General features: G+C 36.3%; 2 protein-coding genes across 4 annotated transcripts in view; one reads left to right on the forward strand and one right to left on the reverse strand.

Annotated features, from left to right (window-relative positions):
• Positions 1-24,907, forward strand: part of EPS15 (epidermal growth factor receptor pathway substrate 15) — a 149,301-nt gene extending 124,394 nt beyond the window's left edge. For 2 of the 3 annotated variants that reach the window (XM_045548048.1, XM_045548049.1), the window contains 5 exons: positions 115-184; positions 14,717-14,793; positions 16,858-17,020; positions 19,006-19,193; positions 22,188-24,907. In XM_045548048.1, coding sequence (XP_045404004.1) covers positions 115-184; positions 14,717-14,793; positions 16,858-17,020; positions 19,006-19,193; positions 22,188-22,334 — 645 coding nt within the window. In that variant the 3' untranslated portion in view covers positions 22,335-24,907. The remainder of the gene's footprint in view (positions 1-114; positions 185-14,716; positions 14,794-16,857; positions 17,021-19,005; positions 19,194-22,187) is intronic. The other variant, XM_045548050.1, reaches the window with a different exon arrangement.
• LOC123635662 overlaps positions 1,929-24,912 on the reverse strand; it is a 39,491-nt gene continuing 16,507 nt past the window's right edge. Inside the window, exon 5 of the mRNA XM_045548065.1 lies at positions 1,929-2,096. Within this exon, the coding sequence (XP_045404021.1) occupies positions 2,090-2,096 (7 nt within the window). The 3' untranslated portion in view covers positions 1,929-2,089. The remainder of the gene's footprint in view (positions 2,097-24,912) is intronic.

Below are 24,912 nucleotides of genomic sequence, written 5' to 3' on the forward strand. Positions count from 1 at the left end.
AACATTTGTCTCTAATGCTTGTATTCTTTATTTAATCTAGAATTTAGAGTGGAAATTAAGTTTTAGCCTAGAAATGTTGCCGCTCTCATTCATGATTTTATATAATTTGTTTAGGTAGAAACAGTGAAGCACAATGATCCTTTTGCTCCTGGTGGAACAGTTGTTGTTGCAGCAAGTGATTCAGGTAAAGAAATTATCAATTTTATTGAGCATTAAACATTACATTTTAAGATTCTTTTTTCTTTGTCTCTAAACATTCATCCTATTATTTATGGCTTTAAAATTATTCATAATTTGATTCAATCTACTGGCTGGACACAGTGGCTCACACCTGTAATTCTAGCAGTTTGGGAGGCCAAAGCGGGAGGATTGCTTGAGGCCAGGAGTTTAAGACCAGTCTGGGCAACATCGTGAAACCCTGTCTCTACAAGAAATAAAAACATTAGCCAGGTGTGGTGGCTCATGCCTATAGTCTCAGCTACTCAGAAGGCTTGAGACAGGAGGATCACTTGAGCCCAGGTGTCCAAGGTTACAATGAGCTATGATCACCCCAGTGCACTGGAGCAACAGAGTAAGACCCCATCTCTTTTACAAAAAGAAAAGTCATCTACCAATAATAATAGCAACAAGTATTTCTGTATCACTTTCTACTTTTCTTATCTTACTAGAATATGTATTCTACCCAATATCAGTAAAACCAATAAAAATGTTTTGCTTTATAAAAGGCAGTGCTGCTTTGCAGCTTCAGAGTCAACATTGACTCTTACAGATCTGCGTCTAAGTTAAAATATACGTGGCCTCCAATAGATAATGAAAATACAAATAGATTCTGTTAATAATTCAGAGAAAAGCCAAATTTTATTCTAGTATCCAGTCTTCATGCTTTATTTATGATATCTAATTTTTCATTTATTCTTTTAATAACCTTTAAATAATAGCTTCATTTTAAACGTAAGGAAACTGAGCACCAGAACATTAAATAACTTGATGAAGATTGTACAGTTTACTAGATTTGAACCAGGTGAAGCCAAGCTTCAAACCTAGGTCTGACAGAGTCTAAAAGGTTTTCAACTTAAGTATCTCTGCTTCTTTTCCACTATTCATTTAAAAATAAAACAGATAAACAGACCAGCTATTGTTTGGGAGAGCAGTAAATTAGAGGAACGTGAACTCAAACATGTAAATAGCTTAATGTGCCGAAAATAGTTTGCTTTAGTTTTCCAGATGAATATGGGGCGAGTTGTCACAAATTTACTAATTGGGACAAATTAAAGATTATGAGCATAGAAAATGATTAGTAGAAATGCCTTTACAAATTGGATTTCTTATATTGAACAAATGGTAATAAGATGAGATTTGGCAGAGTGCATTGTTTTCAATTTGGAAGTGAACTCCCAACATGAGTAGCAAGAGTGTGGAATGTTAAAAGGAGGTAAATAGACAAGATTTAACGTAGTGCTGGATATTGATTTAAACAGAAACTTAGAATGAGAGCAAATGAGACTTCTAAAAGGCTTGTATTAAAAAAATAAAAAATAAAAGGTTTGTATTAACCGTGGTTAAACTGTATCTTAAAATACATGTTTTTTTAGACCCTTATTACTAAACTGGTGAGTTAATATATTGCTAGTGATATTATATGATTAGAAAGGCTAACCTAAGAGAATAAAATGAAAGGTTTATATATTTATAACTAACTCTTAATTGCCCACACTGTGGAAATGGTAAGCACCATAAAGTTAGTTAAAGCTACAAAGATTTAAAGAAAGGGGAGATCACATTAAGGGCAAATCATGAGTGATTTCAAAGGAGAATGTGGCTTTTGTGGTATGCCTTGAAAGCATGAGCTAGAATTTTAGAAAGTAGATACTGAGAAAGAGTGTGTGTAAAACAAATAGAGCACCATGAACAGGGTATGGAGGCAGGACATATATGGCATGTTCAAGGAAAAACAGACATTTTGCCAAGAGCTTTTTTATAGGTAGAGGAATGGTCAGGTTAAGGCTGAAGTGGTAGATTACAGTCTTACTGTAAATGGTTTCTAATGGCATCTCCTCTGTTGGTCTTCTCTTTAAATTCCAGCTCCTGGTTATTTCCTGTAAAGTGGTAGAATAAATGACTGTAGTAGCCTAGGAAGGGCTAAGAATTATTATTGTTAATCATGATAATAGCTACCATTTAGTGAGCACTTGCAGAGTTCCAACACTCAATGCACTAACCATTTTCCTGGTGTCAGTTAATTCTTACAACAGCTACATGAGATAATTGGTATTATATTTATTTCACATAAAAGGAACATCAAGGCATGGAGAGATGAAGCCATTTTCACAAGATTAAAGAAACAGTAGTAGATGGACCCAACTCAAATGAAGTGTCTGGTTTTCTACCTGCCTCTTTGGTCATTCTTTCTCAATCACCTTTGCTGACATTTCTTCTTTTCCCCAACCTCTTAATGTTGTGTTGTTCCAAGTCTTAGTCCCTAGACCTCTTTGCTTCTCTATCTGTATTTTCTTGGGGAACTTATCTAGTTTCACTGCTTCAAATACTGTCTATGTGCTGATTTTTATCTCTAGTCACATCTTTCTTGAACTCCAGACCTACATACCCTACTACTTATTTGATATCTCCACTTGAATATCTGATAGATACATCTAACACCAAACACCTAATCTTTCTTCCCAAACCTGCTGCTCTTGGAGCCTTCCCCATTTTAATTCATGGCAACTTCATCTTTTTTTTTTTTTTTATTAAGAGACAGGGTCTCACTCTCTTGCCCAGGCTGGAGTGCAGTGGTGGAACCACAGCTCACTGTAATCTCAAATTCCTGGGCCAAGTAGTCTTCCTGCCTCAGCCTCCCAAGTAGCTAGGATTACAGGCACATGCCAGCACACCCAGCTAATTTTTCTTTCTTTTTCCTTTTTTTTTTTTCAATAGAGATGGGGTCTCACTATGTTGCCCAGGCTGGTCTCAACCTCCTGGCCTCAAGTGATCCTCCCACCTCAGTCTCCCAAAGTGCTGGAATTAAAGACATGAGCCACCACACCTGGCCTCTACTTCATCTTTAATGTTTCCTAGACCTAGAACCTTAGAATCATCCTTGGTTCTTCTTTTTCTCTTACTCTGTCTCTAATCTTTCAAGAAATCTTATTGACTCTTCCTTTAGATTATATTCAGTAAAAGCCTTACAGTGACCTACATACCTTTCCAACAACATCTCTTAGCATTATTCCCTTTATTCATTCTGCTGCAGCCACACTGACCTCCTTGCTGTGGCTCAGACAACAGTCTGGTGTTCCTTTGGCCCTTTGTGCTAGACGTTCCCCCTTCCTGGGATGATCCTTCTCCATATAACCACATGATGATCTCTATTACCTCTAACAAATTTTAGTTCAGATGTCACCTCCTCAATGAAGCTTATTCTGGCCACTCTATCTAACATTTGCGAATAACACTACCCACCCCAGCATTCCCACATTACCATTCTGTACTCTTCTTTCATAATGACTTACTACTTTTGAGCATACTATATAAATTACTTTATTTTTCTCTTACCTGTCTCCTTCTCCTCCTACTAGAACTTAAGGACCATAAGGAACCAGGATGTTTATTTTCACTGACACATCCCAAGGTCCTGGAAATATGCCTGGGCACTAATATTATTGAATAAATGAGTCAGCTACTCTCCTCAGAGAGCATATAAAGGGAGCCCAATCAATGAGAATCTTTCTTGAATGGAGGGTGGAGAGTGGGTGGATATTATTTATTTTGTTCTGATAAGTATGGTTTTTTAAATTGTGGTAAAATATACACAACAAAGTTTAGCATTTTAACCATTTTTAAATGTACAATTCAATGACATTAAGTACATTCACATTGTTGTGCAACCATCGTCACCATCCATCTCCAGATCTTTTGTCATATTTGAGAACTGAAATTCTGCACGCATTAAACAATAGTTCTCCATCCTCCCTCTCACCAGACCCTAGCAACCATCATTCTGCTTTCTTTCTCTATGATTTTGACTACTCCAGGTACTTCATATAAGTAGAATCATAAAGTCTTTGTCTTTTGTGACTGGCTTATTTCACGTACCATAATGTCCTCAAGGTTCATCCGTGTTGTAGTATGTATCAGTTTCCTACCTTTTTAAGGCTTAATAATATTCTATGGTGTATACATACCACATTTTGTTTTTCTATTCATTTATTAATGGACACTTGGGTTGCTTCCATATTTTGTCCATGTGAATAATGCTGCTGTGAACATGAGTGTACAGATATGTGTTTGAGTCATTGTTTTCAATTATTTTGGGTAGAATTCCAGAGTTAGAGTTGCTGGATCATAAGGTAATTGTATTTTTAATATTTTTAGAAACGCACATACTGTTTTCCATAGCAGCTGCACCATTTTATATTCCCACCAACAGTGCATAAGGGTTTCAGTTTCTCCACATCTCTGTCAGCACTTACTACTATCTCTTTTATTATAGGAGCCATCCTAATGGGTGTAAAGTGATATCTTATTTATTTGATTTGCCTTTCCCTAACAAGTGGTGATGTTGAGCATTTTTTCATATGCTTATTGGCCCACTTGTATATCTTCTGTGGAGAAATGTCCATTCAAGTCCTTTGCACATTTCTAAATCAGTTATGTGTTTCTTATTGTTGAATTGTAGGAATTCATTATATATTCCAGATATTAACCCATCTCATATATATAATTTGCATATATTTTCTTCCATTCCACAGGTTGCCTTTTCATTCTGTTAATACTGTCCATTTTAATTTTGATGTAGTCCATTTTATCTATTTTTTCTTTTGTTGCCCATGCTTTTAGTGTTATAACCAAGAAAGTATTGTTAAATCCAGTATCATGAAGCATTTTTTTCTGTTTTCTTCTATAAATAAGGGTTTTATAGTTTTAACTCTTATGTTTAGGTCTTTAATCCATTTTGAGTTAATTTCTGTATATAGTGTGAGTCCAGCTTTATTCTTTAACATGTGGATGTCCAATTTTCTCATCACCATTTGTTATAAAGACTATCTTTTCCCCAATGTGTGTGTTCTTGACACCTTTGTTGGATACCGTTTGACCATATATGTGAGGGTTTATTTCTGGACTCTGTATTCTAATCAGTTGATCTATATGTCTATCTTTATGTAATACCACACTATTTTGATTACAGTAGCATTGATATAAGATTTGAAATCAGGAAGCTTAAGACCTCCAAATTTGTTATTCTTTTTAAAGATTGTTTGGGCTATTTAGGGTCCCTTGAGATTCCATATGAATTTTAGGATGAATTTTTCTATTTCTGTAAAAAGATGTCATTGGGATTTTGATAGGAATTACCTTGAATATGTAGATCATTTTGGGTAGTATTAACATCTTAACAATATTAAGTTTTCTAATCCATGAATACACGTTGTCTTTCTGTTTGTGTCTTTAATTTCTTTCAGAACATGTTACAGTTGTCAATATATAAGTCCTCTTTGGTTAATTCCTAAATATTTTATTCTTTTTGATGCTATTGTACATGGAATTGTTTTCTTAATTTCTATTTCAGATTGTTCATTTTTAGTATTTAGAAATACAACTGATTTTTTATGTCAATTTTGTATCCTGCTACTTTGCAAAATTCAAATATTAGTTTCAATTTTTTGTGTGTGTGGAATCTTTAGGGCTTTCTACATATAAGATCATGCTGCTTTTTCTCTTTCTTGCCTAATTACCCTGGCTAGGATTTCTAGTACTATATTGAATGGAAATGTTAAAAGCAGGCATCCTTGTTTTGTTATTTATTTTAAAGAAAATATTTTTAGTCTCTCAACATTGAATATGATATTAATGTTGGCTTTTCATATATGGCCTTTATTATGCTGAGGTAGTTTCTTTCTACTCCATGTTTGTTGAGTGTTTTTACCAAGAAAGGATTTCAATTTTGTCAGATGCTTTGCTGCATCAATTCAGGTGATTGTGTGTGCGTGCGTGCGTGTGTGTGTGTTTCTGTCATTCTGTTAATATGTTGTATTAAATGATTTTCATTGAACCATCTTTATATTCCAGGCACAAAGCCTACTTGATTGTGGGATATAATCCTTTTAATGTGCTATTGAATTCTGTTGCTAGTATTCTGTTGAAGATTTTTGTGTCAATATTCATATAGAATATTGATCTGTACTTTTTTGGTAGTGTCTTCATCTGGCTTTCATGTCAGAGTAATGCTAGCCTCATAGAATGAGTTTAGAATTTTTCCCTCCTCTTATAATTTTTTGGGAGAATTTGAAAGGATTGATCTTAATTCTTCTTTAAATGTTTGGTAGAATTCACCACTGAAGCCATCTAATCTTGGGCTTTTTTTTGTTGGGAGGTTTTTGATTATGGATCCAATGTCTTTACTATTATAGATCTGTTTGGATTTTCTATGTCTGCATGATTCAGTCTCCATAGGTTGTGTTTCTTGGAATTTGTTCCTTACATCTAGACTATTAAATTTGTTGATGTACAATGTTCATAGTGCTCTTAACAATCCTTTTTATTAATATATCTGTGAAATTAGTAGTAATATCCCCTCTTTCATTTCTGATTTTAGTTATTTGGATCTCCTCTCTTTTTTTCTTAGTCTAGCAAAGGAATATCAATTTTGTTGATCTTTTCAAAGAACCAACTCTTGGTTCTGTTGATTTTCTGTATTAGGTTTTCCATTCTCTGTATTGTTTGTCTGTGTTCCAATCTTTATTATTTCGTTCCTTCTGCCACCTTTGAATTTAGCTTGCTCTTATTTCTAGATCCTTACGGTGTAAAGTTAGGTTGTTAATTTGAGCTCTTTCTTCTTTTTTAATGTAAGTATTTATAGTTAGAAGTCTATCTCTTAGCACTGCTTTTGCTGTGTCCCATAAAATTTGGTATCCTGTGTTTTTATTTTCATTTGTTTCAAGATATTTTCTGATTTTCATTATGATTTCTTCTTTGACCCATTGGTTGTGTAAGAGTTTGTTGTTTAATTTCCACATATTTGTGGCTCTTCCAGTTTTGCTTCTGCTATTGATTTCTAGTTTTATTCTATTGTGACTGGAAAGGATACTTCTATAATTTCAATTTTCTTAAAAAAATTTTTTTAATCACCACCATACTAACGAGGAATTTTCTTAAATTTATGACTCTTGCTATGACTTGGGGTCCAGTCATCCGTGGTGTATGTATCTTGCTCTATTAACCTATATTTTGCTCTTGCTCTATAATCCAATCTTGCTCTCCCCCCTCAATAAATTTCACCATGTGCTTGCCTTTAAAAAACAAAAAAAGACTTGTTTTATGGCCTAAAGTATGTTCTGTCCTGGAGAATGTTCTGTGTGCATTTGAGAAAATGTGTATTCTGCTATTATATTATTGGGTACAGTGTTCTGTATATGTCTGTTAGGTCCAATTGTTCCAAAGCAGTGGTCCCCAACCTTTTTGGCACCAGGGACCAGTTTCATGGAAGGCAGTTTTTCTATGGATAGGGGAAGGAGGGAGGAGATGGAGCTCAGGTGGTGATGTGAGCAATGGGGAGTGGCTATAAATTGTAAATACAGATGAAGCTTCACTTGCTCCCCCACCACTCACCTCGTGTTGTGTGGACCCCTGATTCAAGGGAAAACAATTTTTCCATGGGAAGGGCAGGGGTTGGAGTTCTGCAGACCCATCTGCAGACAGGGTGTTGGGGACTACAGCTCTAAAGTAGTGTTGAAGTCCTCTATTTCCTTATTGATCTTCGGTCTATCATTCTATTCACAATTAAAAGTGGGATAGTGAAGTCTTTGACTGTTATTGTTGTAGAGCTGTCTGTTTCTCCCATCAATCCTGTCAATGTTTGCTTTATAATATATATTTAGGAAGCATATTTGGTGTATGTGTGTTTATAGATATTTTATTATCTGGATAAATTGACCCTTTTGTCATTATATAATGTCCTTCTTTGTCTCTTGTAACATTAAAGTCTGTTTTGTCTAATATTAGTATAGACTCCCTGCTCTCCTCTGATTACCATCTGCATGGACTATCTTTTTCCATCCTTTCCCTTCCTGTCTTTCTTTGTGTTTAGTTGATATTTGGTAGTGGCATGTTTGATTCCCTTCTCATTTCCTTTTGCTCTTTCCTCTGTGGTTTTCATGGAGATTACGTAAAACATCCTAAAGTTATAACAATCTATTTTAAACTGATAAAACAGTTTCAGTTGCATAAAATAACTGCTCATTTACAGCTCTGCTCCCCATTTTATATTATTGCAAGTCACAGATTACATCTTTATAGATTGTGTACTCATTAACATAGATTTATAATTAATTTTTGTGGTTTTGTCTTTTTAAAAATTTTTTTCTTAAAGATAGGGTCTCGCTCTTTCACCCAGGCTGGAGTGCAGTGGCACGATCATAGCTTACTGCAGCCTCTAGCTCCTGGGCCCAAGAGACCTGCCACCTCAGCCTCCTAAATAGCTGGGACTACAGGCACCGCACAAGCCACCAGACCTTGCTAATTTTTAAAATTTTTTGCAAAGACGGGGTCTCACTATTGTTACCCAGGCTGTTGTTCAGGCTGTTCTCGAACTCCTGGCCTCATGTGATCTTCCTGTCTTAGCCTCCAAAATTGCTGTGATTACAGGCGTGAGCCACCATGCCTGGCCTAGTTTTTTGTTATTTTTTTTTTTAATCTTTGGAATCTTGTAGTAACACTTAGCTTAAAACACAAATACATTATACAGCTGTACAAAAAGAATTCCTTTCTTTATATTCTTATTCTATAAGGTTTTTTCTATTTTTAAAATTTTTCTTTTTTTCTTCTTCTTTAAAGTCCTCTCTTAAAAACTAAGACACAAATATATACATTAGTCTAGGCCTACACAGGGTCAGGATCATCAATATCCGTAACACACATGGGGCTGTCATCTCCTATGATAATAATGCCTTATTCTGGAGTACCTCCTGAAGAACCTGCCTGAGGCTGTTTTACAATTAACTTTTTTTTTTTTTTTTGAGACAGAGTCTCACTCTGTTGGTACAGCTAGAGTGCAGTGGTGTCATCATAGCTCACAACAACCTCAAACTCCTGGGCTCAGACGATTCTCCTGCCTTACCCTTCCAAGTAGCTAGGACTACAGGTGTGTGCTACCACACCCAGCTAATTTTTCTATTTTTTTATAGAGACAGGGTCTGGCTCTTGCTCGGGCTGGTCTTGAACTCCTGAGGTCAAGCAGTCCTCCCACCTTGGCCTCCCAGAGTGCTAGGATTACAGGATGAGCCAGAGTGCCCATCCTAACATTTTTTTTATTAAGTAGAAAAAGTATACTCTAAAATAAAAATTTTTATCTAAAATAATAATTTAAAGTATAGTAAATACATAAACCAGTAACATAGTCATTTATTATCATTATCAAATACAGGTTGAGCATCCCATATCTGAAAATCTTAAATTTGTAATGCTCCAAAATCCAAAACACTTAGTGCACTGACATGATACGCCAAGAAAATGTTCATTGGAGCATTTCAGGTTTTAGATTTTCAGATATGGTATGCTAAACTGGTAAGTATATATAACGCAAATATTTCAAAATCTGCAAAAATCTGAAATCCAAAACAGTTCTAGTCCCAAGCATTTCAAATAAGGGATACTCAACATGTACTATGTATTTTACATAATTGTATGTTATACTTCTATATGACTGACAATGCAGTAGGTTTGTTTACAGTAACATTACCGTACACATGTGAGTAATGCATTGCACTGCAGACATTATGATGGCTATGAAGTCACTAGGTGATAGGAATTTTTCAGCTCCATTATAATCTTACGTGTGGTCTGTCATTGATCAGAACATTGTTATGTAGTGCATGACTATGTATATGTATAGTGTGTGTGTATTTCTCTCCTCTGCCCCCTTTCCATTTACAAGGAAAAGAAAGTGAAACCTTTTTTGTAAAGTCTTTCTTCCATATAAACCTATGTATTGTTGCTTCTTTACAAAGTTATACAAACTTCAATACAAAGTTATCTTTGAACTTTAAACTTACTGTATAGCAATTTTGTACATGTATATCACTTAGTGAAATCATGAGTTCCTTGAAGGTAGGCATTGTGTCTTATTCCTCTCTAATAAATCTGTAGTACTTAGACTTGAACAAAATAGAGCTTAGTAAGTGCGAGTGGATGGGTGGGTCAGTGAGTGAGTGAGTGAATGAATGGATTGATGGCCAGCTTGGGAAAATGGATCCTTCATTGATGACTAACACCTATACCTGAAATTATTCGTGGGTAGCTCTTGAAGGTTTTTTTTATGAGATTGAGCTTGATTATCTTATAACAGAATGGATCATGGAGGAAATAAAAAAGGTTTCTTCCTCCTCCCAGGATTCTCTGGTAGATAGCTTATTTGTGAGCCTTAAAACTGGTTTCCCTTATACTGTGTTGTTGCTCATTGTACTAAGAAATATTATGATACCTGTTTAGAGATCCTTAGTAGATGGTTTGCATCCTTTTTCTTTCACTATTTTCAACAAATATGAGCCTCTCCTATATGACAGACCTTGTGTTAGGCCCTGAGGATACCGTAGGAAATAAATCAAAGTTCCTGTCTTCATAGAGCTTATATTGGAAGATAGGCATTAAACCAATATATGTCAAATATTGGTGAGTGCTATGATTAAATCAGGGTAAGAGGATAAAAAGTAATATACCTAAAATGTGGCTTTATCATTCACACCTTCACGAAAAAGCTTATCAGCATAGCATGATAAATATATAAGAAAAAAATAACAGAAAAAAAGTCTATTAAAGAAGTATGCTAAAATATTGTAAGGGTTATTTCTGATGATGAGATTTATGGATGATTTTTTTTTTAGTATGCTTTTATATATTTTTTCCAAAGTATTCATTACCTTTCTTCTTGAGGAGGAGAGGGTGCTAATGAGGTCACGTTTGTATTTAAAGTCTGGTTCTGCTGGCTTATAGCTCCTTTGTGCATAGGAAGAAAGCCACCTACCTGGTTTCTCCTAACGTATTTCTGGGACTTCCCTACCAGGTGTCTCACATATGATCTGAGCAAGTTCAACTCAGTGAGTCCCTCCAGCTTCTAGACAGACATCTGCTTCTTTTTTTTTTTTTTTTTTTGGTGGTTGCCAGCAATCCTTGGCATTCCTTGTGGTGGCATAACCCCAATCTTTGCCCCCACACCCTGGTTTTCACATGACCTTCTTCTTTGTATGTGTCCTCTCATTGGTGTCTTCTAGTGGCGCCGGTCACTAGATTTAGGGCTTACCCTAAATTCAGGATGATTTTATCCTAGAATTTGTAATTATATCTGCAAAGACCGTATTTTCAAATAAGGCCACAGTTGAGATTCCACTATGTAGGGAGGAGTCAAGGGTCCCAGGTGTAGGACCCAGCATGCTCTTGTTTGAAGGGCTGGTGTTTATGGAGGGCTTTCTGTGTACCAAGTACTGTTATTAACTCATTTAATCCCCACAGTAACCCAATGTAGGTTACATCTGGAGAAACTGAGGCAGCAAGCCGTTCAGTAACATGCCCCAGGTACACAGCTAGTGAGTTCAAGTGCTGGCAGGGACCTGAAGCCAGGCTGGCTGACTCTGGAGTCCATGTATTTTATTTGTTTGTTTTTTTAAGAGACAAGGTCTCGCTTATGTTGCCCAGGCTGGTCTCCAACTCCTGGCCAAGCCATCTTCCTGCCTCGGCCCCCCCAGTAGCTGAGATTATGGGCGTGTGCTACCATGCCGGTGGCCGGGGGAAAGTCCCTGTTCCCAACATGATGCTCTACCACCTGGGGCAGAAACCCGATTCAGACTAGCTAAGGAGAGAGGAACTTACTCGAAAGACCCTCAGGCAGCCTCATCAAATCGCAGGATGGGCCTTGGGAAAGGCTGGGGATGACGGGAGCCAGGCGCGTATGCTCCCCACCTCTCTCTGCTTCTTACCAACCATGGTCTTCATCTGAGAAAGTTCTTCCCAAAGTCTTAATTTCCCAATTTGGGCAAAAGTGCTCTGTCATTCATATAACAATATAATACATTTCCCCAGTGTTTGGACTAGTACTAAATAGGTCAATTATGAAGAAAGTGTAGAAAAACTGTCTAGTAAGCTACATGTTCTTCATATAGAAACGTCATTTTTTAATTAATTTCTTTCACAATATTTCAGTCAAACCTGACCTAACTTAGTGTTGTTGCACACGTGTTGTGACTTCTTGTAAAGGCTGTGCTACAAGGGCAGAGAAAAGGCATGAAACACGTTTTTCATTCCCTCCAGTGAAATGAGTCCAACTCCTTTTCTCTTGTCACCAATCAGTAGAGCTTTTGTACCCTGCTCAGGCTGTACCTCAGCCGCTATAGCATCAGGAATAACAGGAAGAGGAGGAGAAAGAAGGGAAAGCCTGAAACAGTACCCATGATGACGCTGAGCCCGGGGCTGGGCACTCAGCAGATGTGTGTTAATGAAAAAGCATCTTTTATAGCTAAAGCTGTAGGATTTCCTGTAACTCTGGAATTTTCAGCATCATCTTCAGGATCATAGTTGCTTGTATCTCCCTAAAGGACTGATTTTTTTATGCTTCTACCCACTCCTTTCACCCACTTCTATCCCATGCCTTGGTGACAAAGCAAACAAAAATAATACATCTTCCTTGCTCCTCTCATTTTAGTAATTTACCTATTACTTTACACGTTTAAATGGGTGAGTGGGCACACTTTTGTTCTAAGAATGGTTTGATGTGAAGATGAAGAGTTGAGGGAAGACCAAGGAGAATTCTTCTGTGTCTCTTTCTCTCGCTCTCTCTTTTGCAATTCTCTTTCTTTCTTTTTTTTGAGACAGTCTCACTCTGTTGCCCGGGCTAGAGTGCTGTGGTGTCAGCCTAGCTCACAGCAACCTCAGACTCCTGGGTTCAAGTGATCCTTCTGCCTCAGCCTCCCAGGTAGCTGGGACTACATGTGTGCACCACCATGCCTGGCTAATTTTTTCTATTTTCAGTTGTCCAGGTAATTTCTTTCTGTTTTTAGTAGAGATGGGTTCTCCCTCTTACTGAAGCTGGTCTCAAACACCTGACCTCAAGCAGTCCTCCTGCCAGAGTGCTAGGATTACAGGCGTGAGCCACCACACCCGGCCACAATGCTCTTTCCTCTCCTTCCTTTCCAACTCATTCCTTTGTTTCTTTCCACCTTCCTCTGTTGGGCAGCAATTGCTATAAACATTCTTTGACTTTATTGGTAGCCCTAATGCCTGAATAGGTAAAGCCTATCCCAGAGTAGACAATTTCATTCCAACTGACAATGTTAGTCTACTTGGTACATGCACCATGATGGAAGAGATAACTTCTCATGCCTGTGCAGCATTGGTTAAGTAATGCTTTTTCAGTTACTATTCTTTCTGCCTGGTAGCCTGATGTCTCTCCCACACATCCATTTATTTGGCAAAACCCATTCCTTATTCAAAAGACTTTGCAAAAGCTCAAATGTAATGGCCTCTTTGCTACTTTTCCTGATTGTCCCAAACCTTAGTCACTACCACTAATAGGTTTTTCATACTTCTCTAATAGCTCATATAAAATTGTTTTATTGTTGTTTACATATCTTTCACCAGACTGTGAATTTTCAAGGCTAGGAACTGTATCTTATTTTCTTGGATTTGGCATATTGTCAATAAATGTTTGTTGACTGTTCATTCTTCCTTAGGTATGCCTTATTCCCTGTTTCCAAGACCTTACTGTCAAAAAGGGTGATTATCAGCCAGGCACGGTGGCTCACGCCTATAATCCTAGCACTTTGGGAGGCCAAGGTGGGAGGATTGCTTGAGCCCAGGAGTTAAAGACCAGTCTGAGTGAGAGCGAGACCCTGTCTCTATAAAAATTAGAAAAATTAGCCGGGTGTGGTGGCGCATGCCTGTAGTCCCAGCTTTTCAGGAGGCTGAGGCAGGAGGATCTCCTGAGCCCCGGGAGTTGGAGGTTGCAGTGAGCAGTTATGATGCACTGCACTCTAGTCCAGGCAACAGAGCAAGACTCTGTCTCAAAAAAGGGGGGGGGGGCGGTGATTAGCAATCACAGATAACCATAGTACAAACTAGAATGCAGTTAGTGCCACAGAGAAGGAAAAAAAATCACTTCTTGCTGTGGGAATTAATGATACCTAGGTTACTCCATGGCTTGTAGATGAGGTAGCCTTTGAAATGGGCCTTGAAAAACGAATGTGAATGGGTGCAGTGCACACCGTCTGGGGGTTGGACACTCTTGAAGCTCTGACTCAGGTGGGGCAAGGGCAATATATGTAACCTAAACATTTGTACCCCTGTAATATGCTGAAATTTTAAAAAATTTAAAAAAGAAAAATGAATGTGAAATGTGACATTAATGCTATTAGCTTTTTGTACTTCTTGATGTCTTCATTAGCAATAACTTAACTTGATAGGAGCTGTATTATTTGACACATATTCCAGAGCCTTAAACACTTTACCTAGAGTTAGTTCACCTTGTATTTTGAATCATTCATCAGCTGATTTATATAAAGGAATACATTTTGTGGGATTATCATTGTGCACTGTCTTTGTGAATGTCAGTCATAAATTTAGAAATTAATATTTGAGATTAGATATTTTCCATCTGTCTGAATGTTACTAACCAAAAGATGACATGAAATCCAGTGTCTTTCTGCCCTCTTGCATTGATTTTCTTTATTCATTTTAGCCACAGACCCCTTTGCTTCTGTTTTTGGAAATGAATCATTTGAAGATGGATTTGCTGACTTCAGCACATTGTCACAGGTAATCTACAGTAATTAATGGGAAGGGAAAATATACTTTGTTTCCACCAAAGGAGCAATCCTCCTTTCAATTGTATAACCCTCTCACAAAGTTGCAACTTGATTTCAGGAAGTCACAGCAAATGTTGATTTCAGATAGAAATGAAAGATAAGATATAGTTAAACTAGGCTGGGCAGGGGCAGTGGCTTATGCCTGTTATCCTACCACTTTGGGAGAAAGTCAGGAGGATCCCTTGAGCCCAGAAGTTTGAGACCAGCCCTCGGCAAGAGTGAGACCTTGGCTCTACAAAAAATTTTAAAATTAGCTGGGCATGGTGGTATACACCTGTAGTCCCAGCTACTTGGGAGGCTGAGGCTGGAGGATCACTTCAGTCCAGGAGTTGAACTATGATGATGCCACTACATTTCTAGCCTGGGCAACAGAGCAAGACTCTGGCTCAAAAAAAAAAAAAAAAAAATTTAGTTAAAGTATACATATTACTATATATAAATAGACTATGTTGATGGTACAGGTAATTATAAGTTTCTGTTGACAGGTTTGCTCAACAACTTCATATTTAGAGTTTTCTGTCTTTTAAACATGTTTCTGCCAATAGAACTACATTTTTCCCGTTGACTGTCTCTGTCAATAGCTGTAAGATCTGGGAATTCATTCTGTCCTCTCTGTATTGGTTACTTGATTGTAGGTCCTGAGGTTGTTAGGGTCAGTATTAAGATAATTAAACACAAAGCCCAGCATTCAATGTCCACTACTTTTTTTTTTTTTTTTTTTTTGAGATAGAGTCTCTGTTCCCTTAGCTAGAGTGCCGTGGTGTTAGCCTAGCTCATAGCAACCTCAGACTCCTGGGCTCAAGTGATCCTTCTGCCTCAGCCTCCCAAGTAGCTGGGACTACAGGCATGCGCCACCATGCCCAGCTAATTTTTTCAATATATTTTTAGTTGTCTAGCTAATTTGTTTCTATTTTTAGTAGAGATGGGGTCTGACTCTTGCTCAGGCTGGTCTCGAACTCCTGAGCTCAAACCATCCACCTGCCTTGGCCTCCCAGAGTGTTAGGATTACAGGCGTGAGCCACCGCGCCTGGTCAATGTCCACTACTTATTTTCCAGTTGTAGCTCTAGTATTGATTCAGGCCAAGAGAGAAGGATTAGAGTTTATGTCAAATTTTTATAACATTGCTTCTCAACTGGTGGTTATTTTGCCCCCTAAGGAATGTTTGGCAATGTCTAAGACATTTTTGGCCAGCACAACGAGGTGGGGATAGAGACCAGGGGTGCTGCTAAACATCCTACAATCTACTTTCTAGCCCCCCACAACATACAGTTATGTCCAGCCCAATATGTCAGTATTGTCACTGTTGAGAAACACTGGCCTAAATAGATCTATAGTTGTCAAGTCTGATTCATTATAGAAAAGTGAGTTTTTCATTACTCCACTTATGCAAAAAGCAGGGTCTTTAGACACACATTAAGACTTATCATTCCATGGGATCAGTTTGCTTCAAAAAGTTGACTTTCAATTTGTCCTTATAGTTTATCAAGATGCCATTTTCTTTGCATTAGTATTAAATCTTTCTTATATTTAAGTGCATTGGGAAGTGTAGAATCAGTGTTTTTTTCTTTGATTATCATTTGGATCAGATATTCATTTGAGGGAAGTTATACAATCCCTTTAAAATGGGGTCAGTACGTCTTATGGCATAATGTTTAGGAAAAAAATTAAAAATAAAATGGTACCCAGGTTGTGTTGTATTGAATATTGCCTAAAACTTGACAAACCTTTAATCTAGAATTGGCTTGGTTTGGTTTGATCTGTTGCTCTTAATAAGTAGTGATTTTAGAGTCACTACTCGTACAGAACAATTTTTTTTTAATTTCTCACATTTGGCCCTAAATGCAAAGGTTAAAATGGCAGTGGTCTCAGAATTGAAATAAATAAAGCTGCTTTGTTTAAAAAAAATACACAGCATATGTATGTATATATATATATATATATATATATATATATATATATATATATATATATATATATATAAAACCAGGTGTAAAATATTTCTTTTTAAACAAGGTCAACAATGAAGATCCTTTTAGTTCAGCCACATTGAGCTCTGTCAGCAGTGTGGTTACTACAAAAAATGTGTTTGAGGAAACATCGGTCAAAAGTGAAGATGTACCCCCAGCACTGCCACCAAAGATCGGCACTCCAACAAGACCCTGCCCACCACCACCTGGTATGAGAGTTGGTACCTTTTTTCATCATCTAGATGCCTTTTCTCTTTCTGAAAAGTATTGTGTGGGCCTTGCTTATATAAAGGGCCTTAAACAAAACAAGTCAAACACATGTTAGAAGCCTGCTGCTGTCATTTGTTTTGACCTCAATACAGAATTACAGATGTGTGTCTAAGAGACCAGCATATATAACTGTCATGAACTGCCTTTCTAGAAAGAGCTTTTCTTTCCTTAATCATTTCAGAAAGGCAGTAAATGGAGAAAGGAAAGCATCAATGAAATCTCTTGCTTTTTGGAAGCTTATTGATTATCATTTGAACAGCAGTTTTCTGTACTTTAATGTTTTAATTATGATTTCTGTAAGAGCAGATTAATTCAAAGTCCGCTTCTTTTCCTGCAAAATATAAAATCTTCCTTTAATCCTTTAGTGTGAGAATATATAACCTCTTTGGTAGCCAGAATTCAGCAATATGGTGGTTTAAAAGCCAAGTATTGCTTTACTTAAAGAAAAATAGGATTTTAGCTCACTTAAAAGACTTGTTTATTTTATATACTGAATTTTTTTTTTTTTTGGTCCCAAAACAAATTCTTTTTTTTTTTTTTTTTTTTTATTTCAGCATATTACGGGGGTACAAATGTTTCGGTTACATATATTGCCTTTGCCCCACCCAAATCAGAGCTTCAAGCATGTCCATCCCCCAGATGGTGCGCATTGCACTCATTATGTATGTATATAATGAAATCCACAATAAAACCATTGTGGATGCTGTACCTAGTACTAGCAGAAACTGAGTCTGAATCAACTAAAAGTCTCTAAAGAAGTATCTTCTTCCTGCTAAACTTGGTACAAGCTGACTAAAAAAAAAATAAAAGAACAACTTACCCTTGAAGTGTTTTACCTGAAATTTCTGAATGCTGTAACTTTTGTGGCCTCTTTGAAGAGTGATATTTTAAATGTAATAGTTCAATAAATAGTTTACATATTTAAAAAAAGATCTGGGTTCTAATTCTGGATATCCCCTGACTAGCTCTGTGATTTTAAGTATATAATTTGCTATGTCTGAGCCTCAGCTGCCTCAGCTGTTAAATGGTGGTAGTAATTCTAATTTTGCCTACCTTTACAGGATTGTTGGAACGATTAGTTGAGATATGAGATGAGCATCTTTTATAAGCTGCTACAGTGATGGAATCTGTTGTTATTATCGCTACTACCAGCTTAATGCATTTTAGGAAAATAAATTTAAAGATATTTTAACTCCTTATTACCTTTTCTTCAAGAAGTGCTAAGTTTAACTAAGACTTCAAATAGAGAACTGGTTTGAAAATGATAATGAATTAATGAGTGACTAACAGGACTATATGCTATTGTTTGGTCAAACATTATTTTATCACCAACCACAAAGATTTAGGTCCTGGGCTTCAAAACATTGTTTATTCTTTAGTTTGAAATATTATAGATGAAAAATAGTAGGTGAGGTTTTGCCAAGGTAAGTTTTAATTTTATTCTCCTAGGTATTGTATATAGATCCAGAGAAAAATCAGAAGAATTTTGCTATTTTTCAAAGGTCTTTTGCTCTTATTCCATTAGTGGACAACTGTATAAGTACCACGCTGAGGGTTATAACAACAGAGGCCGTTTTTGTCTTTATTATTCTGCTTCTATTTTATCCATTCTTCCCTCTCTTCTTGAGAACATGCTGCTTTGGGGGAAAACATTTAATTTCTGGACAAAAATAATGATTCCTGGTCCATCTTCCCTTTGCTATTTTTTTCATTGAGCTGCACATAGCTGAGATGTATTTGAGAGATTGTATATGAAAAATTTGAGGGCAGGTTGTTGGTGTGGCCATTTAAAACAATATTAAGAACGTGTTTTAGGTACTCACCCATCTTCTGCCTGCTCAGTTCTTTGATGCTCTCTGTGTACATGTTCTTGTGTGTTTGTGTTTGTTGTATATACTGGTTAATTGTAATGATTTTGATCCAGGGAAAAGACCCATCAACAAATTGGATTCTTCTGATCCCTTTAAACTGAATGATCCATTTCAGCCTTTCCCAGGCAGTGATAGCCCCAAAGAAAAAGATCCTGATATGTTTTGTGATCCATTCACTTCTTCTACTACTACCACTACCAATAAAGAGGCTGACCCAAGCAATTTTGCTAACTTCAGTGCTGTAAGTAGTGTGAATGGGCTATTTGGGGGAAAATCTTTCCATTTGCAGTTTAAAGAGTTTTCAAAGATTACCAATTTGCATCATTTTAAGTAAATTTACCAACATACTAAAAATGATCTTTCATTCTTCCCCCAAGTAAAACCTCTCTTTGATGATTCTACAATTATTCCATCGCACAAATGATTTTAGTAGTCTTAGTTCTTGTGATATTGATAAGTTATTTTTATAAGCCCTTCTCTTAGTCTTGGTAATATAAATTTAAGTAAAATCCTGATAGTTATTATTTTGCAGATGGTCATGGATGATGGTGATTTAATAGACCATTAGAGTGTCATTGCTGTCTGCCCACTGGATGAATAATGCCAGTAATGAGCTTGTGTATTTGTAACTGTGTATGTGTGTTTGTGTATAAAGTTTTAATGATTTCTGGAGACCAGTCAGCAACCATTATATGAGAAGATAGGGCCAGGGATTCTTTGAAGAGAAAGTAAAACTATTCACTATATTTCTGTAGTAGCTTTTTAAAATGTAAATGTAAGTTTTAGGAAATAAATGATTGTCAAGATCTAAACAATCTTTAATTCACTACCTCTAATTTACTAGCTTCTCATATTTTTACTTTGCATTCTCAGAGCTAACAAAAATAGGAAAACTGTTAGAAACAGTGGAGAAGGGTGCCATGATAATGGCATAAGCAGGGCCTATGAGATCACAGCAATGGGACAACCCGCCATGTAGGTCTCACTCTGGAGAGACATGAAATGTCCTATATTCCATCATTATTTGGGTAAAAACAAGTTATTTTATTTTTGAATAAAATTCTTGGAGTAGGTAACAAAATTTCATTTTCCCAGTTGTTTTTTTGTTTGTTTTCCAGGCAAAAAGACCTTTATTATCACTGCCTATTCTATAACACAGCAGTTTTCTTCTGTTTCATACCTTATGTCCTTGAGATGGTTTTGGAAGTAGGAGATCTAGTGGCCAGGCGACCCGGCCACAGTCTGCCTAATGTTTCCTCCTCAGTGTAGCACTGGTCACTCAACCAGTTGCTTTATCCCTGCAGCTATTTCTAATTTGAAAGGAAGTTTGCAAGAATCTGCAGCTGAGCTACTCAGCTTTTGAATCGGTACTCTCAGTTCCAGTGGCTTCTCCAGAATGTGAAGGAGCAAAAATAGGAATCAATATTTTGAATATTGTAAAAATGGAGTGTCAGAATTACATTAACTTAACTTTCAATAGGTGGAATTTGATTTGTTTCAGGCAGAAAATCAAGAATTGGCCTTCTAAGTAGGTTATAATTCTCTTAGTATAAAATAACCCTCTGGCAGTTTGTGGTATTTAATATCTTAAATATGGTTTTAGCAAGTCAAAACCTGGTTGGAATGAATCTTGAACAATAGCTGAGGCATTTTACTTATTTTATACTCCAAAATCTCAATATAGTATAATATAAAGCGGCTTATAAAAAACATTTCTTTTTTCATTGTGAAAGATTTGTTAAGTATTATAAGTTTCCAAGGTTCACTTAATTCTCTAGGGGAAACAGCTACCATTTTCAAAAGCCCTGACAAATTCTTTTATTTTATCCTTTTACGGGATCCCTTTCTGTGACAAGACTTGAAACCAAGTAGAATTTGGTATTTAGTATGTGCCAAGGTTGCTGTTTTGGGTGGATAAAAATATTTCCCCAACCTAATAATTACTAGCATTAAGGTTTTATTTAGACTGAGCCTAAAAGTTCTCAAAGCCTGGCAAAATCTTCAAAATGCTTTTCTTTTTTTTGAAACAGAGTCTTGCTCTGACACCCTGGGCATTATCATAGCTCATTACAACCTCAAACTCTTAGGCTTAAGGGATTCTTCTCCCTCACTCCCTCAGCCTCCCGAGTAGCTGGGACTACAGGTGCGTGCCACTACGCTCGGATAATTTTTTTTATTTTTGTAGAGACACACGGAGGTCTCACTATATTGTGCAGGCTGGTCTGAAACTCCTGGCCTCAAGCAATCCTCCCACCTCGGCCTCCCAGAGTGCTAGGATTACAGGTGTGAGCCACCAAGCCTGTCCCAAAATGCTTTTTAAAAAAACAATTTGGTCCACATCTTGCTTAGTATACCCAATACTCTTATGTATAGCAAAATCAGCATTCTTTTTTTTTTTTTTTTTTGCTTCATAGTTTTTCTACATCTGAAGGGCTGAGATAAGGTAGAAAGTCACCAGTGGGATCAAGTTAAAAATAATTTATCATGTGAGAATGCTTACTAAAGTTGAAGTAGCAGATGTTTTACATTAGATCAGAAAAGGCTAGCCCTCTCCTTTTATTAAATCTCCCAATTTACCTTAAGCATTTCTATTTTAAGTGATAAATTTTTTTTTTTTTTGAGACAGAGTCTTGCTTTGTTGCCCAGGCTAGAGTGAGTGCTGTGGCGTCAGCCTAGCTCACAGCAACCTCAAACTCCTGGGTTTAAGCGATTCTACTGCCTCAGCCTCCCAAGTAGCTGGGATTACAGGCATGTGCCACCATGCCCAGCTAATTTTTTTCTATATACATATATATATTTTTAGTTGGCCAGATAATTTCTTTCTATTTTTAGTAGAGACGGGGTCTTGCTCTTGCTCAGGCTGGTCTCGAACTCCTGACCTCGAGCGATCCACCCGCCTCGGCCTCCCAGAGTGCTAGTAAGTGATAAAATTTTTAATGTTCAGTTTTATAGATATTCTATCTGTAGACTGAATTAATTTCATAAACCACAGTTTAATAAATGGTTACAATTAAATGTTTTTTTCAGAAGAAAAATTAACAAATAACAAGACTATTTCCAGAATCCTTCAGGTGAAACAAATAGTTAATGACCTTTTATGAGACTGACGCGCTGCCTACTGCGCTAAGGAGGCAGATGTTAATGACCTTTTATATTGCTTTTTCTTTTTATTTGTTTTACTCATTGGTTTATTCATTCATTCATTTGTTCATTCATTCGATCTTTTAAATGGCAGTATCCCTCTGAAGAAGATATGATTGAATGGGCCAAGAGGGAAAGTGAGAGAGAGGAAGAGCAGAGGCTTGCCCGACTGAATCAGCAGGAGCAAGAAGACTTAGAACTGGCTATTGCACTCAGCAAATCTGAGATATCAGAAGCATGAAGAATTCTTTTGTCCTTTGTCAACAATACAGTACTCTTCTGCCTGAATACTGAAGCTATTTACAATGTGTATCAAAACTACCTATAAGCATGGGAATACAAAATGTTTGAGATTCCTGTAAATGTGACAAAATTTTAGGTTTTTGTTGGTTTTTTGTTTTCTTTTTTTTATTCCATTTCAGGTTTGTCACTTTTTTTCCTTGTAAAAGCAGTAACCCAGTCAGATAACTTCACTGAGGCCTCTGCCTATGCCTGCCTATGCTACTTTTACTTGTAAAGCTAGAGCACCCAAGCTTCTGCCTTCTGGAATATAGAGACATAGTTTCACCCTGTGCTACCCTTGTTCTGTAGTTATTCTGATGATAGCCAGTGGGGTTCTTAAAGTTTGCGGTCTTCTCCCCTGATTTGAATTGTTGAGGGGAGGGTAAGGGAAAGAACATCTTATTTCTTTTATGACTGGTGGAAATTGGCTAGTTTAAAGCGCATTTTTGTACTTCTCATAGTAAAAATACTGTTTAATTTGTTTTTTGGAGACAAGGAAAAATATTTCAATATTGCTATTAAAAAAGGGATGCTTTAGGTTGAACCATTATAGCTTTAGATTTGATCTTTTCCTAAATAAAAACGTTAAAGCTTCATGTGTGAAATAACTTTTTAAAAAATTTCTCTGGATTTAAAGAATTTTAGATCAACAGATACCTCTCCATATGTTTGGTAATTAATAAAATCAGTTTCTTACAAATAAGATTTATAGGCAAATGTTCATTTTAAGTGCTAGCAGTGAAGAAAATTTATCACCTAAAATATCCCCATCAGTATAAGGTAAGCAAACATCTTAAAATGGCAGCTATTCTGCCTTTGCTATGGCCCTGCCCCCTTTAGTTCATAATAGGTTTGGTTTAGTACTTTTGCAGAAGAAACTGTAGCAAGCTAGAACTGGAAGGTACTTTAATTTTTCTTTTTGTTTTTTTCTTTAATGAAGGCTCAATTACTTGAAATGTAAAAACTTCCACTGAATACAAATGGAAAAAGTGATGTGTATTAATTATATTGCTTTTTGTCCATCTTTCTGGTTTAAATTATTTACTCTTCGGTGTTTTTCACCTATAAAATTGGCAAGCTAGCAAAAATTCTTATTTTTTTAATTGGGAGAGAAGAGACCTGCCAGATTATCAAAACTATTCATATGTTAAAAGACCATTTCCTGTAAAACTGATCTAGCAGACAAGCTGAATTTGAAATAGACTGTGAAGTCGGCTATAACTTGTAATCAGATTTTTTTAAACATGAGTTACTGACTTAGATGATGTACTGAATACCATGATAAAGAGAAATGCACCTAAAAACATTAAAATTCTCTGGGGTCACAAGTCAAGGTGGTTTTGATTTGTGTTAATCAGAGTAACTTATTGCCTAGCCTATAAATAAATTCCAAAATATCCAATTCATTTTATCTTGAAATGGTGCTTTTTTTCTTTCCATACACAATTGGACTGCTGCAGTTTAAAACAAACCACTTTCTTTCACTGCTAACTTTTTTCTACCTTTGTAAATAGAAACATTTCAGCATAAAAGTCATACATATGAAGCAAGGGCTGCATCATAATTACAAGGCTTTAATTTTGATAAACTAATCCAGCGATCTAAGGATTTACTACAAAAGTTGATTGAGAAGGTAGTGTTGGGAGTTGTGATAGGTGGTGTTTTTTTGTTTTCTTCCCCTTACTCTTTAGGAAAAAGGTAAGTTGACTTGAACAACCTTCTTTTGCACTGGGAAAATGAAGATATGTTTGAAATGCTTTTAAAATATTTTTTTTAATTAAAAAAACACTCTAGAAAATATTAAATATATGTAACTTATAAACACCAACTTTTGATGTAATAAGTGTACCCTAATCTTATGTATGTTTAACTGGATTACATAGATTCTTATCTTTTGTTAAAATATGTATACTCAGTGGACCAATACAATATTAAAGAGTGTGTATATTATATAAATATATATCTATATCTCCATGCTCACTTGTGTAGGATGAATGTCTTAGAGTCGTTTGTGATATTTTATGTTGTTGACTCTGGCTCCACGGCCCGTGCTTGAAAAGTGGCACTACTTACAAAGTTTTAACCATCTTCTACATACTGGTTCAGGTTTATTTGGACTCTCTTTATAGAATTTTCTCTTATGTTTCAGACTTCTAAATTGTAGCCTGTAATTATGAGAATAAACTTTAAATAATAATAAAACATACTATCCATATATCCAATTTGCAGTGGAATTTTGCACAGTTCTCTGATTATGTCCATGCTGTGTCAAGGAGAGCTAGGTATACAATCGGCATAGATTAATATGTGTAAAGTGTTTGGGACAGTAAGTACCTTGTATAGAATAACTAATAAATGTTAACTATTATTTTTAGTTATCATGTCCTATTTTTATGAAGGAAAGATAGGAAACATGTATACACAGAGACAGTGCCTGAGAACATACATGGCTTTATATATATTTGTTGAATAAGGATTTGTGACATGGACTCTTGGAAGGCACTATGATCTAATAAATTCATACAATCCTGGGTTTG

The sequence above is a fragment of the Lemur catta genome, chromosome 3 (genome assembly GCF_020740605.2).
Source record: "Lemur catta isolate mLemCat1 chromosome 3, mLemCat1.pri, whole genome shotgun sequence".
Lineage (NCBI taxonomy): Eukaryota > Metazoa > Chordata > Mammalia > Primates > Lemuridae > Lemur > Lemur catta.